This window comes from Cupressus sempervirens, chromosome 9 (genome assembly GCF_028749045.1).
Source record: "Cupressus sempervirens isolate cs-2001-9-10 chromosome 9, ASM2874904v1, whole genome shotgun sequence".
NCBI lineage: Eukaryota > Viridiplantae > Streptophyta > Pinopsida > Cupressales > Cupressaceae > Cupressus > Cupressus sempervirens.
The window spans coordinates 307,502,832-307,521,645 of NC_143126.1; the positions used below are offsets into that span (position 1 = coordinate 307,502,832).

Here is an 18,814-nt window from a genome sequence, read left to right on the forward strand (position 1 = left end):
AGGGACATATTGCTGATTACAAATTAGCTGTCGATAGATACTTGGCTAACAATATGGCCAAGGAACATGTAAGGAGAGCGGATAGTGCAGATGAGTATACATTGATTTGTTCCATAGTTACTAGATTCAGATTTTGGAGGTCCAATCTGGGTCCAGATTCGTGCATGAATCCAAACCTGACTCCTAATCGACAACTTATATTTGTTCCTCTCCTCATTTATCTAGCGCCTATAGAAACTTGACAGCCATAGATGATGAGCATGATGATAACACTTGGTCTGATACACTTCCTGTTATGGAAGAGGTTGAGTTCAACATTGTTGCTAGTTTGCTTCTTCGACACAAATTCCGTTTGGGATACTTGTTAGTGGGGCATCTTTATGGCAGTTGGATATTATAGATAGCACGGAGGGTGGATGGCGATTTTGTTTCTGAGACCCAAGAGGATCAGTCACATGGTCAGTATTGTTTCAGGGAGATGGTTGCCGCTAATGTTGAGCTCTCACCTTTTTCTCACTCTAGTGGTGCTTGCGATCTCAGTTGCAGTGAGGTTCTCAGTTGGATTGAGGATTTTCCCATATATGATAGTAGCAAATTGCAGGTTTATTTGATAGATTATGCACACAGAGTGATTTAGGATCCCAGTATTAGTATGATTGGTGCATTGCGGTTGTGGGGAATAGGAGCAACTTCATAGTTGTAGACATATAGTTTGTATGAGAGTAGCGCATCAGCTTGGTGGGCAGCTTTTGTGAGATTGATATGTGATCCGAACATTTTAGTTGTAGCATGCAGACCCCGAATACTTGAGGGCTAGCAATTTTGGGAAGGGAGAACTGTAATGTTCCCTTTACTAGCCATTAACCTTTGATGTGCTGTTGAGGCTTTTTCCATCAAGGTCTCATGGGCTAATAAGGCCTTGCTAGGGGTTAGTACGAGTTTTGATACACACATTTTCACTTTTAGGCAGATCAAAGCCAAGATAGTAGGGGTTCCTGATACTTACTCTTTATAGTAAGTTAGGCGGGGTCTGTATTTCCAGGTTTGCAGTATTGGACTTAAAGCATCTTGCCAAGAGCTTTCCGACAAGCTATTATGCACGGCTTTCTGAGTTCGACAAGATATTTATTCTAATGTATGAAGATTAACTTGTTATAAAGTGACTTTAAAATAAAAAAGGGGAATTAATAAGTCACTTTGTCTTATAAAGATGTATTATTGTCTTAAGTGAGAAAAAAACAATAAAAAAAATAAAGAATGAAGAGATAGGCAGGGGAATAAATGCTTAAATGGGGAAGAGGGAGCTTTCTGTTGAGAGAGGGGGAACCTTTCACTTTCAGTTTTCTAGCACCCGAGGATGGAAAACTTCAGGCTCTTCTTAGTTGATCAAATACCAACCCGGTTCAGCTTGGAGTGGATTTGAGACGGAATTCAACATTGTGCTTACAGGTTCTTTTTGAGTTTTCCAATCTGACTGTGTAACAGTTTTTAAGACTGGATTTTATGTATGTTGTTGTATTGCTTGTTTATAATGCAATCACAAATATGAAGTTGTGTTAAATTGAGTATTTCAAGGAGCATTAACGGGTTCATTTGCTGGTTTTGTTTGCATGAGCTATATGTCGTGTTTTGAAATCTGTTTATGAGATAAAAATATCCATTCAGGATATTACAAGGTACCAGACAAATTTCCTTTTTGATAAAATGCCAAGGTTAGCAATGTCTATGCTGCTGAGGTTGCCTGAAACTTGCACTTAATCTCATCCCTTTTGTTCACTTAATTTAAATGTGGCAGACTTCAGCTGGAGTTGACGCATATTGAGTGGCATGAAGTACAATGTGTTGATTTCACTCCAATTACCCATTAGAACTTTCTATCAGAGTTATAGGTATATTTACATGTAAGAAAGGGTTCAAGTTGCAATCATTAGAAGCAACATTCCATTTATGATTAATATTTCTATACTACTATTTTACTGCATTGTCTACGTAGCAATATATTTGCAGTTTGGTAAAAAGCATATTGCTAACAAATAGTAGTATGTTAGCAATTATGTTAGCTAATTGTATTAATGTGTTAGTAATTTGCAAACACTTACAATTAAATAACATAATTGCTAACATACTATTGTTTGTTAGCAATATGTTTTTTTACCAAAGTGCAAATATGTTGCTGCGTAGACAGTGCCCTATTTTAGCCCTTAATAGTCTACATCTTCACAATTTTATTTGTTCTCTTTCTAACCTAAATTTTTTTCGTCCCTATTATTACTGTTAAATATAATTTAAATTTAGCTGTGTTTGGTTTGTATTCTTGTCAAAATATTCTCTGAATATCTTAATAATCCCATAGCTAAAAATCATACGCAAGAGTGAAGTCAAAGTCAACACATCCCGAATGTGCATGCCAATTAATTGGTTAGGAAATTTGTGCATGCTAAATCCCAATAACTGAGACATTGCCACCGCTTTCTTCCTTGTCCATTTGCTTGCTAATCGCTTACAACAATGTATGGATAAAATGTTAACATTCAAAAGTTGTGAGTTCTTGAGGGGAAGACTTAAATTCGTTAAATCAAAGGGGAACTACAGATTCCAAAATGTGGCGTATTCAAGTTTAGGATTAAGCTGCATTATAAAAATATTCTTCAATGATTTGGCATGTTTTTTTTGGTCTTGAGCTTAATTTTTATGTTAAACCATTTTTTAGCATAATATTGGGAACAGTATTTACAAGTGTTTGTTCTTTTAGATATGGCCAGAAGCACAAGTCAATGTAGCCTTTTAATGTATTAAGGATATGTATTCATATTTATTTCCTTCATACAGGTCTAAGACCTTCGCAACTATATGGCAAATTCACATGGAAAATTGAGAACTTCTCTCAAATTAGCAAAAGAGAGCTCCGGAGTAATGTTTTTGAAGTTGGCGGTTATAAATGGTAAGTTTATTCTGCTAAGTCTTTATCTTGAATTAACTTTCATCATTATTATCAAATGAGGAAGCAATTTATTCTTTAATTTATTTATTTTCTATAAATGCAGGTACATCTTAGTGTATCCCCAGGGTTGCGATGTCTGTAATCATCTCTCACTTTTTCTCTGTGTTGCTGATTATGATAAACTCTTGCCAGGTCTTGAATTCAATCTTCGTCGTGGCAGACCTCAGCATTTTATGAAATTTGGATTATTTGTTTTTGAATGGTTTTATATCATCTGTGCATTTGCTTTTTTTTGGTTGAGAAATGTTATTTAACCATGGCTGCTTGGCTTGCAGGATGGAGTCATTTTGCACAATTCACAATTGCTGTTGTAAACAAAGATCCAAAGAAATCAAAATACTCAGGTGTGTATCATGTCTTTATGGACATTTCTAGTGTGGAAACTAGATAGGCCCATTTTATTCTGACAAGGCCCATAAATGGATATTCACAGATACATTACATCGCTTTTGTAAGAAGGAACATGATTGGGGGTGGAAAAAATTTATGGAGGTGTCAAAAGTTTTAGATGGTTTTACAATGGCTGATACACTTGTAATCAAGGCCCAAGTTCAGGTTATCAGGTTTGCACATTTTTTGATGTAATCATGTTAAATAACTATTTATAGGTTGTGATAAGCTATATTCTTTCTTTTCTATGAATAATTTAATTACCTACTACTGTTTTCCATCAGTTAAATCGAGAACAGAGAGGGGGTCAACACATTATTGTTCTAAGTAGTGACATATCTTGAATTTATTTTTGCGTCTTTAGACATACCAATCAACCTTCTGGAAATATTTTAACTTTGCCCATAAATTTAAAAATAATGATACAGACAAGGAGTAGATGTAAATAATGAAATTTATTATTTATCTTTTGTTTTGCTTGGGTTCCTGTGCTGTTTAGCCAATCTTATATAATTCAAGTTTTTTTTAATTCTTACATAATGCAGGGAAAATCCACACCGTCCTTTTCGTTGCCTTGATAGTCAATACAGAAGAGAGCTAGTTCGTGTATATATTACTAATGTTGAAGCAATTTGTAGACGGTTTGTGGAGGAAAAGCGGGAAAAGCTTGCTAAATTGAGGGAGGACACAGGGAAATGGTCAAGGTACTATTTATTTATATCTGTTAGTGATGTATCGTTATGGTGCCAAAAAATCTAGCACAACAGAAATTGTTATTTGGGCAGCTGTAAATACTGTTGTCTGGAAGTAAAAAATTAACAGGATAGAGGTATACTTCAATATTTTAGTTTAGATCAGTTTCTACAATGTTTAAGTTTGAAGTTAATATTTTTTCTCGTTTAAAGAGCTGGCAGTTTGTCTTGAGATTTTTGCAGTTTTCGCACTTTTTGGTTAGCAGTTGATGAAGATGAGCAGCGTCGCATGTCAAGAGAGAAAACAGATGTCATCCTTAAACAGGTTGTGAAGCGCTTTTTCAATGAGAAAGAAGTTACATCAACATTGGTTATGGATGCCCTCTACAGTGGCTACAAAGCTCTTGAGTGTCAAAATGCAAACAATAAGGGAAAAAGTAGAAGTATGGACCTGGAGGATATATCATCACCTGTTGTTTGCGTGGAGAAAGATGTGTTTGTGCTGGCTGATGATGTGTTGTCTTTGCTGGAAAGGGCTGCAACTGAACCATTGCCACCATTGAAGGATGACAAGGGCCCTCAAAATCGTACAAAGGTGAGGCAAAGTGTCTTGGGAAGTGTTTTTGTAGGGGTTATATAATGGATAGTCAGAAAGGTGAAGTAATTTGTTCCATTATTTTTCTTATTATCTAGGTCGCTCTTTATAGCACGTAAATTTATCATTGAAAGAATTATTTGCTAGGATTGTTCTTTTTGGGACTGTGGTAGTTCATCGAGTCCAGTATAACTGTAGTCCTGTGGCATGAATGGTTTGATGATTTCTTGGGTTTATCATCAACTTGTGAAAAAGAAGGATAAACATTGTTGTCACAAATCTTTTTCTCATAAACTAATTCAGTGGTTAGTGTTTCATGCAATTTGTGAAAAAGAAGGATTTTCTGCCCCCCTACCACCCCCTTTGCTTTTTTTTTTCTGTTTAACTTTTTTGATGGAGGTCATCCACAAAGACATTTTAGGTACCCGATACGGGCCCACGCGTGCCTGAAACCTCTTCGGCTAAGAGCCAAGGACTAAGGAGCATCCACGCTGCCAAATTCACCCGGGGCACGATCCCGGCCTCATCCCTTTTTAATGTCTTTGGACGTTGCACTCAGCAAGACTTGATCCTTGGTGGGCTCTTTGTGAGCCATTCAACTCAACCAGTAGACCAAGGGTCCGTGGGCTGTTTAACTTTAGAATATGCATTGTTGCCACAAATCTTTTTTCTCATACTGAGGTGGTTCATTCATATGCCTATGACACAGGATGCTGAGGCTTCTTATTTTTTGGAGAGATTCAAATTTTATCAACCTTGATTTTCATTGCCTGGAATGCATACATAAAAGAACTCCATGTATCATTATCTAAATGTTCTTGTATCATATTTGTATTTCTCGATCCTGATAGTTTTTCCCAAAGTTTCTGGATCATAGGACATTTCCGGGTATGAAATGTTCCGGAATCTGATTCTGAAATGAGTCTCTTGTGGGTACGCATCTGGGATTTGTGTTTTTAAACCCCAAAATGTTCAGTGATTCTAGTTTGATCTTTTAGATTTTTTAAGACCTAGACTGGTGATTAGTGAACTTTGAACTTATCTATCATGTGATTCGGGCTTGATCTTTCTGCTACAGAAACCTGAGTTTAAATTAGAATTATATGTTTCAAAATTTAAAATTTGTAATGGTTTTGTTTAGCATATTTATAGGTATATGATATTCTAAACTTAATTTTAAGATAGATAGAGAGACACACACACACATGTGGGCACACACAGACACAGACACGCACACACACATGCACGCATGCACACACACACACATGCACACACACACAATCGCACACACACAGAGACACAGACACACTCACACACACACATCCACACGCACACACACAAACACACACACACAACACACCACACACACCACATTCATGCACGCACACACAACCACACCTTACTGAAATGAGTCTCCTGTGGTTACACATCTGAGATTTGTGTTTTTAAACCCCAAAATGTTTAGTGATTCTAGTTTGATCTTTTAGATATTTTTAAGACCTAGACTGGTGATTTGTGAACTCTGAACTGATCTATCATGAGATTCTGGCTTGATCTTTTTGGTACAGAAACCTGAATTTAAATTAGAATGATATGTTTTAAAATTTGAAATGGTTTTGTTTAGCATATTTATAGGTATATGAAATTCTAAACTTAATTCTAAGATAGATAGAGACACACACACATGTGCACACACATACAGACACATGCACACACACACATACACGCGCAACACACACATGCACAAGCATGCCACACACACCACACTCGCACACACACAACCACACCACACTGCACACACACACACACACCACAGAGTTTTGTTTAGGATTTCATTTCACACGCACACACATGCACAAGCATGCAACACACAGACACAAGTGCACACACACACAATACACCACACACGACACTCTCACACACACAACCACACCACACAATACGCCACACACAGCACACTCGCACACACACAACCACACCACACTGCACACACACACACACACCCCACACTCGTGCACACACACACAATACACCACACACACCACACTCGCACACACACAACCACACCACACTGCACACACACACACACACAGAGACACCACAGAGTTCTGTGGAGGAGTTCATTTCTGCCCATTGTTCTCACCTACTACCTGAAATCTGCTGAAGTTTGTTCTCGTGTAAACTTATCTTAAACTGTATCCTATTCTTTTTCATTTTTGTTTCTAGCTCCGGATCTTTCAATCTTCTTTCCGTATCTGTTCTTGTCTCAGATACTTCATTCTGTCTCTGTTTCTTGTCTCAGATACTTCATTCTGTGTCTGTTTCTTGTCCCAGATACTTCATTCTCTACAGTTTTCCTTGACATGGTCAGTTGTGCTGTTAAAAATCAATTATCTATTTGTTTGTTACACTGTGGTGGAACATCTTTCTCCTGCCAAATATTTACTTAGATGCAATCAATATCATAAATATTAGTATTACAACACTCAGATCTCTTAGTATTTAAATATATTTTTGAGCAGCTTAATCCACCTTTCAAATGAAGAGGAGGTTTTCTATTCTCTGCTGTATGCCTGTCAGCAGGCTGAGACATTTTATTTTGATGATCTGGATTTTCCTGTTGCAATGTTGGCAACTTGGCATAATATTGACAATTAGGTGTGGGTTCTAATGGATAATTACTGCATTATATATTAGCATATATTTTTTGGGATAATATCATAATAGTGACTATTATTAAATCATACAAGAACAAAAAGGTTTTTAGCAAGAACAATTCAGACAAACCAGATAAACTCGGTGGGGCTAGGGGCTAAGCCTAATTCTCTGACCACATTGTTACAATGCTACACGAGATCATAAATGAAGAAAGAGAGATTAATTCTCAAAACATGATTGTCCTCCATTGTCGTTTGATTAAATATATGAATATCTTCTTTATTAGGGACATTTTACAATATTTTTTCTTGAACACTGCAGAAAAGCATGATGATGTTTTTGGGCAAAAATTTGCAAAGGGGGTCTATTTTCATACTAATTTGTTGGGGTATTTCACTTCAGACTAAAGCGGATAATGTTGAAATCCTACCATTTTAAATTTTTTGGAAATCTTCAGGCTAGCACTTTTGACAATTTTGTACAGATGGTTCCAAACATAAGCTGGCAGCCCCATGACAAATGCAATAACTATGTAACAAAAATGATAACACTTTGTTTTGAATGGCATAACAAACAATCTATCATTTAGCAAACTCAAACAAGCATTAGACTTAATGACTATATCAAATCCAATCTCAAGTTTATCTCTACAGCTGAAAATTTTATCTCTTCCAAGATGTTTAGTCATTATGTGAGCAAACACATTGGTAGGACAATAAAGACAAATTTCATTATAGATCACCTAGATGAAATGGTGATAAACTGAAATATGATTTGTTATGGCATGATAGACTGAATACTTTACCTTCTTGAGCACAATTTGATTGTCACAGAAAAGTTAGTTCGGTGTCGTTTGGCCCAGTCAGAGATCAACCAGTATTCTGTGCAATTTTGTGACATCACAACCTATATTGATATTTGTGTAATATTCCTCTAAGCCTCTTTGGTAGAATATGAAGCAATTTTATGTTGTAGCTTGCTTAACGAAGAAAATACTCTGTATCTAAAGGGTGAAAATATATTTGGTTGTTGGTTTTCAAGTTTTCTCTGATCCAGCCCTGTCAGATATGGTATATTTGGATAGTGTAAAATCTGTAGATTATTTGTATAGAATACCAAAGTTGAGGGCCTCTTTAACATACCAAATCACTCATTTTGCATTTTTCCAATGTCTTTGAGAGGCTTGGAAATGAATCGGGAAAGATAACTCATTGCAAGACACGTCTGATCTCATGGTGTTAAGATAAAAAAAACTATATACCAAGTGATGATAGATGAACTCAGTGACTAGTGTGGTAAATCCGTGTAAGTTTAGAGTGTTTAATCTTAGCTTCAATACGTGTAGATATTGAATTACGTTTTGTCAGCCTAAACTTTTCTAAAATTTAGCATATCAATCTTTCTGGAAATAACTATGTAAAATCAAGTAACATTTATTTCTTGAAAGACACTTTGCTTATTATATGGATCTTGGAAAAATCATGGCTCTTGTAGAAGTTGTTTGGAAAACTTTCTTTATGATACAGGATAATCATGATAAAGTTGTAGAAATTTTAGACCTAAGCAGTCATGTTAAGTTGAGATCTGTGATATAAAGAAATACCAAATATTAGTTTTTTCTTTTTGAATTCTAATGCCAAGTTTATTAGCATAGGCAATCAAGATCATAATATCATTATCACTAATCTCAATGAAGAGATTGGGATGAGAATAAGTTCTTTTCAACACTAAATCTCTAAGTCCTTTTTGTTCAAAATAAGCAGGTATATATATAATAATTTTTCTCATCTATCACTTTTGAGAGGAAGAAATATTTCTTCCTTTTATTTTTATCTGTGGTGTGCCTTCACCGAGGGTCACCACTTATAGTAATGCAATATAATATAATAATTATACTATTTTATAATATAATATAATTATTATATAATCAAATCACAATATACTAATCATAGTACAATAATAATATAATATTCTTATTATATTATCAATCAATAATAATTACATTATCAAATAATTAGTTCTATTTTGATGCAATAATATAATTATATTATCATAATTATTTATGTTATCTAGGTCAGCTTGAAGGAATCCAACCATAGCTACAATAACATCAACACTCCCTTTTATCCAGGGAGGATTCCTTCTTGATAACTTATAGTTCTTTTGAACACCAAATCTCTAAGATGCTGACCAATTTTCTAATACTAGGCGTAGGAAGCATGTACAAGTCAAGTGTTTCTTGCTATGCTTCCTTGTTTTTGAGAATGGGATTGAAATGACCCCTTGTGAGATTGTTGTGGGTACCAACCTTTTGGGAGGAGAGTTGGGAACACCTTGCTGTGACAGAAGAGGCTAGGTGACGTGTTAACATCCTTCTCCTGTTATGTGAACACCAAGACATCCCAATTATCTGGAAAAATGTAGTCTGAAATTTGAAAAAGGACTAAACCTCCAATCATATCCCTAAGCCTAAAAGGAGGGCTAAATGGTCCCCCAACAAAAAAGGCATAAATATATGGTGGCCCATGTTTTTTTGAAATCAGCAAAAGAGGAAGACAAAGTTGAAAAAGCTGCATGCACCACGAGGTGTTGATGGCCTCAAGACTTGCAAGGGGCATTTCCTCTTGACCATAGTTTAAAAATTCAGTTTCGGTAATATCTTGGCTGATCCAATTTTTTTGGAAATCTCAGAATCAGCAATAAATCGACACTTTTATCGAACATTTGAAAATATACAATTTCTCAAAATATTCTAAAAAATGCACGTATACACACCAAATTTGTAGAACATATAATGATTTGAGATATCCACCATATATTGATCAAAGTTTTGACTTAAACAGTAATTTATAGCAACTAAAACTTAGTAGATTAACATAATGATAGAATCATTAACCAAAAAACAAGTGGTACAACATTTGAATATAAAGAAGTTAAAAAATATAGAAGTCTAACTCCATGAAACTACAACTTCTGAATACTTAAGTTCAAGTTTCAGTGTCAATGAAAACTAAAACTAGCAATCGTAAATTGCGTCTAAGAGTAAAGCTCTAAAGAGATCGCTGCTGTTGGGTGGGTGGTGTTGAAGTAGTTGCTGTGGCAACATAGCCCACTGATGGATGACCAAGCTCATGTTACACCTGACGTGCTGTGATACCTGCATCCCAGTCATCTGCCTCCATCTCAAACTTAGCTAGCTGCTCATTAAAAATAAGGATTTGGCTAAGGTAGACAATATTTTTATAGAAAGCTTATGAAAAATAAGGCAAGGTTAGTTCTTTGTAGTTTGTTGTTAGACACATAATACATTGCTTAACATAGTGGTCAGAGTTTGGGCAAAACACCCATGTTCTAAAATTGTATGGTTATAACTTGCACTGAATACCATCCTTTTCCTTAAGTAATATAAAGGAATCTAGAGTTAAAAATAAAAATACATGGTATCTTTGGACTAGAGATCTTTCTATGAATATTTTATTATCATAACACATCCACAATTTTAAGTTTATTAGCTCTAGGTTCCAGGTGTGCAACTATAAATGATATTTTTATTTAGTTTATAATGGTCAATTAGGATGTTAGTATATTGTTTTTGCAACTTTCTTTTAGTTGTTTATTTATGTTCTTATCCTTAACTTTTCTGAGTTGTGGATATTATTTGTTATGGAAATATGTGTTACAATCTCTTATATAATGAGTCTTTCGCTCATTTCTGTTATATCGAATATCTTGATAATCATTCTGTCATTACTTTTCACGATGGAAACAACAATATGAGTGAAATCTTTACCAAGCAGCTTAGTGATAACTTCATTTTAAACAACCAACCCACTCTTGGGATTTGGCACTACCAGCCGTAAGATGAGAATCATAGAAATTGTAAAATCACATTTATTGAGGAAAACTTATCTAGGAGGTATCCAAAATATTTAAGGGCAGCATGGACACTATATTTGGTGAACAAGTGTTCTCCACCCAACTATCATTGCATTCTTCATGACAGATTCTCTTTTACACTAGGAGCCTATTCGTAACATATTCCACCTAGGTCCTGTCCGTTGAATATGGGAAAATGAAATCTTCTATTCCAGAGTTCTGTTTAACTAACAAAATGTACAATTAATAAGTATTAATAAAGAATTTAATGGATCTAAAAACTCCTAAGAGAAACACAGGAAATGTCTAAACAGGCCCATAAAATTTGTAAATGTACACACTGGCAACAGTAATTAATGCTGAAGCAAATTGTTTAAAGCATCATAATATTCTTCTTCGTTTCTTCTTTCAGTGTTACTTTGCCATAGAATGCCATTCTTTTTCTAAAGTACTCAAGTCTTGAATTACAATCTCTATTCTAAGTAGAGCACATCTTCCATCAACAGTGAAACTGAAAGGATAATACTGATTCTGTCTGCTTGAATTGATTTCCTGCAAAGTAATGCAAGTTTATATATTGAAGTGTTCTGGGTTGCTGCAATAAGTTCTTGAAATTTCTAATTTCGTTTTCCTGGCCAAATAAACAAAGTTAATAGTCCAAGAAATTCCTCAAGAAAATGTGTGTGGACATTTACAAGACTCTTATAGATTGCAAAAAGCTTTGATATTCTGTGTCCATTTTTCCTGGTTGTATATTTGCGAGCAATTTCTCTACGTTAACCTTATAGGTGGAATGCGTATTGTGTTTCCACTGTTTGGAAAGAATGAATATAGAAGCTAATTATTATACTAGATGATAGGACTCATAAATAAAACCATAATTACACTGCCCTACGAGACGAGAGGATGACGGGACGGGGGGACAAGTTTCCAAGATGGGGGGACAAAGGGGCCTTGATTTGGGGATGGCCGGGGAATGAGGGGGGGACGATGGCGGGGGACCGGGGGGTTTGCGGGGGGAGCAAGGGTGTATATACTATACATATGGTACATAAAATGCTAGTTATGAAACGATTTACTACAATTATACAATATAACTTGATTTAATCATATAAAGATATCAATAAACTTAAGCAATAAAAAATTAAAATTGAACATTGCAGTGAAGTTTTGAACTGGAACATCATGATTTATGATCAAATGACAAACGAACAATGAACATTGACATTGAACATCAACAAATATTATTCTATATATTAGTCTTCAGATTAATAATATGAGTATCTAGATTCTACTATCTAAAACTAATCAATGATCACATGAGTCATGAGTCACAAGTCATGACATAAAGATGATTACAATAAGTATCATGTGCCATGAATCATGATATCAAAATAAGTATATAATATTATAATGCAAACAAAAACTACAAGTCTCCGTGCACCCACAATAAAGGAGACTCTATCACGTCCCCTCGCAATAAAGGAGACTCTGTTGTGCACCCCCGCACTCACACAGGAGACATCTCGCCGTCTTGGAGACGTCTCTCGCATCTCGGAGACGTCTCCTCGTCTCCGGTGGAGGTGGCGCTCTAAGTGGCGCTGCTTGAAACGCTGAGACATTGTCCCCCCATTTCGGGGACGTCCCCGTCTTTGAGATAGCTCAGTTTGTGGGGCGGGGCGTCCCTGTGTTACACTGAATAAAACCAATTATAATGCATTTAACCTGAATGGTCTATCCAAAATAAAACTTGAGAAATACCATATATAAAACAATTTAATGGTGGAATTGCTTAAATAGCTTGTGCATGTGTGCATAAGAATTCTGCACAATTTTATTGTTGTATGAAGAATTCAAGTCTGCAAATCTTGCACTATTGTTCCAACATAGAGAAATTGCAGGAAGATAATTTTGCGCAATCTTGTGGGCTAAGAAATGTGTCTACTCAATGAAAGACTATCCATTCATGTTGAGAGGCTTAGAAGAAACGTTCTTTTTTGCTCAACCAAGCATTTGACTTTATTTAACACATATTGCTGGGTTTTGCACGTGAGGCCTTTAAGTTAAAAGGGATGCTTTGAAATTGAAAATATTCCCCAGAAAATTTCATTTCTAGGATGAGTATTCTTCCTTTAAAAAAATGAAAACCATAGACATTGTGAAATGGTCATTTATTAACTAGCCTACTGCAGCCCTTGAGAAATTCCTATGAATGTTGCCTTGAGTAGTATTTCATATGGTTGCAGACAGATTGAAGTGAATTATCCAAAGGCTGTTATGGTAAGATGTGCTAGAGCTTCAACAAATAAAATTTGAGTTGAGGATCTGAAAAAACCTGAGCCTTGAAGCATGACATGAATTGTGCTCAATTCTTTCACATACATTCTCAAAGCCAATTCTGACAGAATATTTTTAGCCTAGAACATCTGGCCAATTTCATACCTTCAATAATAATTTTGTGTAATGTATAAAAATCTTTAGTAATTCCTATTTGGTCAGAAAAGCTGGAGATGGGATCATTGTTTTTGATGCAGAGACAATATCCTTAGCAATATTCTGTACAAAACATGGAGCAAAGGAATGGACGATGAGTAGGAGATAACTTAATAAGCTTTCCTTTTTTGGTTTTGGAAATGATCTCGATTTTTACTTATGACTAATGAGTTCTTTGAGAAATTGACTAAGTTTCCGATTCGGGTTTGGGGATGGATTTGAGTTCGTGGGTTCGGGCAAAAAAAAAATTCCCATTTGGGTTCGTGAGTGTATATATATATATATACTCACGAACCCACCCACGACATATTGTGAAATGACTTTGTTTTGCAACTATGCATGTTTCTCTTGTGCCTATATATATATATATATATATATATATATATATATATATATATATATATATAGGCACAAGAGAAACATGCATAGTTGCAAAACAAAGTCATTTCACAATATGAATAATTGTTGCTTGATCATTGATCAATGCCAAATGTCAACGATAAACAGTAAATAGTCGCTCATTAATCTATCTTCATGATTGTAAAGAAAATTATACATTGAATTACTAAATTGCAAAACATAGACTAGCTCATCAAATAATAAAGTTTGAAACATGATGATAGATGACAAGTGTTTAGTAGTTTATCAATAATCGTAGTATCAAATGCCCTTCAAGGGTCAAATGGATCATCATAAAATGAGGGATCAATGGCTTCATCCTCAACTGCAACTATATCTAGATCCTCATCATTGGAACCCAAATTGGTTCCACTACTCTCATATGCTGCTATATCATCCTCCTCCTCAACATAAGAGATTAGATGAGTGAAATGTTTTTTGTTAAGTTCCTTTTAGAATTGCATAATAAAAAACAAAAAACAAAAAACAAAAAACACTCTTTAAAGTGGTTTTAGCCCTGGTTCCTCCCGGGTTCAACCGTGGGTTTGCTGTGGGTTCCTCCGTGCTCGCTCTAGCAAGGACCTGTGTGAACCCACTGTACAAACTAAGGACCCTGCCTGGACCCACAGCGAACCTGACGGCGAATCCAGACCTGTGCGGACCCGAATCCAGGAAATAAGGGACGGATCCGGCTTCTTAGGAAATTGATTATCAAAATTTTCTAGCAAACATGAAGCAGTTGTGTAGGCCACACAACTGCAGCCAGTCATATTGGCCGGGGGATTCTATGTCTGCCATTTGAAGGAACCCTAGCGCAAATGTAAATTTAGAACTATAAAGCCTACAAGCAATGGTGACTATGCATGTTGTACATGGCCAACCTGCATTTATTTGAGAGCCCCATGTATTGAAAACCTACTTGTGATGCTTGATGAGCTACTTAGATTTCATAAAGGTTGCTGAGCTCTTCTCTGCAGTTCTGTTGGAACAACTTGTTTCAGGCTATGTTCCACAGAGATTTGTACCCATCCGTTTTGCGCTGTATCCATATGGGGGATGCTTTTGAAATGTCCCCCTGCTGTCCCCCTACAAGATAAAAATGACCCAGAACCCTGGTAATTTTGACTGTTCTTGGGAGTAGCCCACTATTGACCCCTACAAGATAAAAATGACCCAGAACCCTGGAAATACTGACTGTGCTTGGGAGTAGCCCTCTATTGGCGGGATCCTTGGGGATGCCACTCATTTAAAAAATTTTCAGTGCCTTTGCCAAATAGAACTATAATTTGTAATTTTGTAGTGTTGTAAGTTAAATTTTCAAATGTATGGAATTTTTCACCCATGAAAAGCTTATGTTAAACAGTGACAGCTCTCAAATATTTAGAGTGTCATCTAATAGATATTCTCCCAGTCAGTTCTCTGATCATTACCGTTACATTTCACGTGAAACAAGACAATATTGGCACAAATAGTGGTTTGAATTATCTATCGAAATTCCATTCCACAAGGTTGGCTTAATATTTATTGGTACTATTTGACAATCCTTTCAGTCTATGTGCTCTTTTTACCCGTCCGGTTTACCTTGTGCCAATCTTTTAAATGTTTTTTTAAAACGTGATCAGAATTGATGTAAATACTTTATTCAAATAAATATATATTGGCAGCACATTGATAAAATGCTTGAACCATTTTAAAATTTGGCGGCTTATCTTCCAAAGCTTGTGAAAATATTTGTACAAATTTTACTATGCTTCTTGTGCTTTGTGTTCTAGAATCCGAGATCTACCACTATGCAGAAACCTCAAGGCTCTGGCTTGACCTGGTATTTTGAAAATAGACATCTGCACTTTTAAAATATAAAAATTGCATTGCAATAGTGGAAAATTTTACTGACCCAAATCCTGAAAGAACTTAAGAAATTTGATACTGAAGAGCTGGAAAATTCTAAGATTCAAACTGTTACCAACTGAGAAGTCCGACTTTTGAAAAGTTGAAATTTATTAATGTCAGAAATAAAACTGGAAACTCTTGCTGCTGATTCTTTTTGAACTGAACTTTCCCGTGTACTATCATTTCAACTTGAATGCTATCTAATAATGATCTATAATGTATATGATGAATGTCTTATAATTTATTAATGTTATCGTTTGAATATTTGAAATATTCCTATATTAAAAATAAAAATTCCTATTTTTTAAAGAGCTGTACTCTTTGCTGTCCCAAAAACTTGGTGGAACATAGGTTTGAACTTTATCCTCCGGCTTAAGTGCCCAGTAAGTAATTTTCTGGTTTTGTTTGAAACCTAATTTACAGTATGTGCATTAATTTGTTCCTCTGGCTTTTGGATTCCATGTAAATCCGTGGGGGTCAGATGCTCTATTTTGAAGGTCTATACAAAAGGAATTGCTAGGTAAGCTCAGAACACCTCACACCATTCTCCTTGGTTTTACTTTTTGGCAACTTGCGTGATTCTGTGAATATTATCACAGTACTTAATGAATCTTCCAAAAAGAAGCTCTTCTTTCCTCTTGATTTCATGAAAAATCATGCTCTGTTGGTGTCTAGTTTCTGTGTTTTGTAGTTCATGTCGAAGGAGTTAGGTAGTAGCATCTTACTTCATAGTCCTTAGCTGTGGGGTTGTATGCATTTGTGCGTATATTAGCACTTTTGTACTAAATCACTTAGAAGAGACCACTCCTTTGTCTGGTAGGCTTCATGTTAATTTATGTGAGGGTGGGGTTATTTGCTCAATTTTTAGGCTCTATACCAAATCAATCACTCTCTAGTCCTTGATTCTGTTATCATATTTTCTTACCACATTAATTTCCAGTTTCTCTTGATATATAATGGAATTCTCATATTTTATTTTGTGTATTGAGGATCCATTTGACCCCAACAAATGTCAAAGAGAATGGGTTGCTAGCTAAAGGAAAAGGTGCTAGTCATGTTTATTATTATCTTGCAACATTACGTGGCCAGGTAGCTCCTTATCAAGTAGTGTTCTTTTCTCTTTAAGGAGTGGGATTCCACGGGAAAACACAAAGAGATATGCTTGTTGGATGTATCAGTCTCCACAATCATAATCAGTTTTGGTTATCTGAATTGTGAGAATCTGAGAAGAATAGAAACTGGCAGTGCAATGTTGGATGGATCTACTCAATAGGCTATCTAGAGGTGTGTGTATACTACCCATTATCTAGCAATAATTGCTTAGAACAATGTTTGTAATCTGTACTTTTGGGCATGAAGAGAATTCATGCTCATGCAATACTTGATTAATTTTAAGCTCTGGGGGGTTTGGTACCATTTCAAATGTTTATATGACCATACATGTCAAAATTCCATTCTATGTCGAGTTAAATTTCTGAGTCCTTTGTTGCTTTCATGATCACTTCGTATATTATGCTGCCTGAACTTCAGTATCCTTGTTCAGACATGTTTCTTGTAATATTGCTTACCTATCAGTTTGCCTTTGCAACAATCTCGTGAACACCTTTTCAGTCTAGGTCAACACCTTTTAGCTCATCTTCTGTTAAATTCAGAGTTTGGTTGTGCTCATCGCCTCAAAAATGAAAAAAAGAACTGGGTATCTATTATTACCATTCTAAATCATGTATGTATTAAAAAAATTGAAAATATATGCTACTCTTAGCGGCATAGTTGGAGAACTCTGAATCAAATGTTACATGTCTTTGGAGCCAAGTCCTGCTAATTGAACGTCTGGTTTTTAAAGATGTAACTAATGAAATGAAAGTGATCGAAATGACAAGGATATGTCTCACATTGCTGTTCTTATCAGATGTCTGCTATTTTTTTATCCAAATGACCAATTATTGAAAATTTATTTTACTTCACAAACATGGCATAATGCGATTTGGCACTAAATATTTTTTATGCAATATCGAATCGAATATTTCAGTGCATAGTATTTTTCAATTTGTATATGCTTTTTCTTTTAGATTTTAACAATCGAAAATGTCACATGCAATCTTTTGGTGGATTTTAACATTCCATAGTCCATACTTTTTCTCCTTGTCTCATTTCACCTAGAATATTGATAATCCCAATATAAAAGGGATTTGACAGTTCTTTATATTTTTTGTGTTACTACAAATTTTTAAATGGCATAGTGGTTTGTACAAGTAATATGCTCAGTAATTTATGTCTCCATTGACATTTTTTAGTTATATTTATTTTTTGTTCAAAATTTGAGCAGTTTATGATTAAAGCACTACAAATTTACCTCTTTGACTAGTTATTTCAATGTTACATATTTCTTGAGTATTTGCGTTCTTGTGAACAAGCACCTGATTGTATTTGTTAGTGGGTGGGGGCTGGGGACACGAGTAAGGGGATGAATGGAGAATGTAATGCACTTCAGGGCTTCATATCCTCTGGCCTCATTCCCCATCAACAAGCATTTGGGACATGTGATGCCTTTTCAAGTAGCATGTTGTTAATATTCTTATTTTTATTACACGCAGGATGGAGGTTCAGGTGATGATTTCGGTAGGGATTCTGTTGATTGTGATGAAAAATGTCTCACAGAGTTAGGGAGGAGAACTGTTGAAATGTTTGTTCTAGCACACCTCTACAGGTATTCAGCATGAATTTCAAAATTTTAAGATACTGCATCTAAACTTAATAAATTGTATTCGAAACATAAAACAGTGGTGTTCATATAAATTGCTTGGCTTTTGTTGTAGAGCT

The 18,814-nt window shown here is 35.4% G+C and overlaps 1 protein-coding gene across 2 annotated transcripts in view; it reads left to right on the top strand.

Moving 5' to 3' along the window:
• The window catches only part of LOC149538622 (uncharacterized), a 70,177-nt gene that overhangs the window by 11,212 nt on the left and 40,151 nt on the right, over window positions 1–18,814 (top strand). For both annotated transcript variants that reach the window (XM_089799935.1, XM_089799936.1), the window contains exons 2-8: window positions 2,830–2,941; window positions 3,045–3,133; window positions 3,277–3,345; window positions 3,435–3,564; window positions 3,937–4,095; window positions 4,327–4,678; window positions 18,589–18,701. In XM_089799935.1, coding sequence (XP_089656061.1) covers window positions 2,830–2,941; window positions 3,045–3,133; window positions 3,277–3,345; window positions 3,435–3,564; window positions 3,937–4,095; window positions 4,327–4,678; window positions 18,589–18,701 — 1,024 coding nt within the window. The remainder of the gene's footprint in view (window positions 1–2,829; window positions 2,942–3,044; window positions 3,134–3,276; window positions 3,346–3,434; window positions 3,565–3,936; window positions 4,096–4,326; window positions 4,679–18,588; window positions 18,702–18,814) is intronic.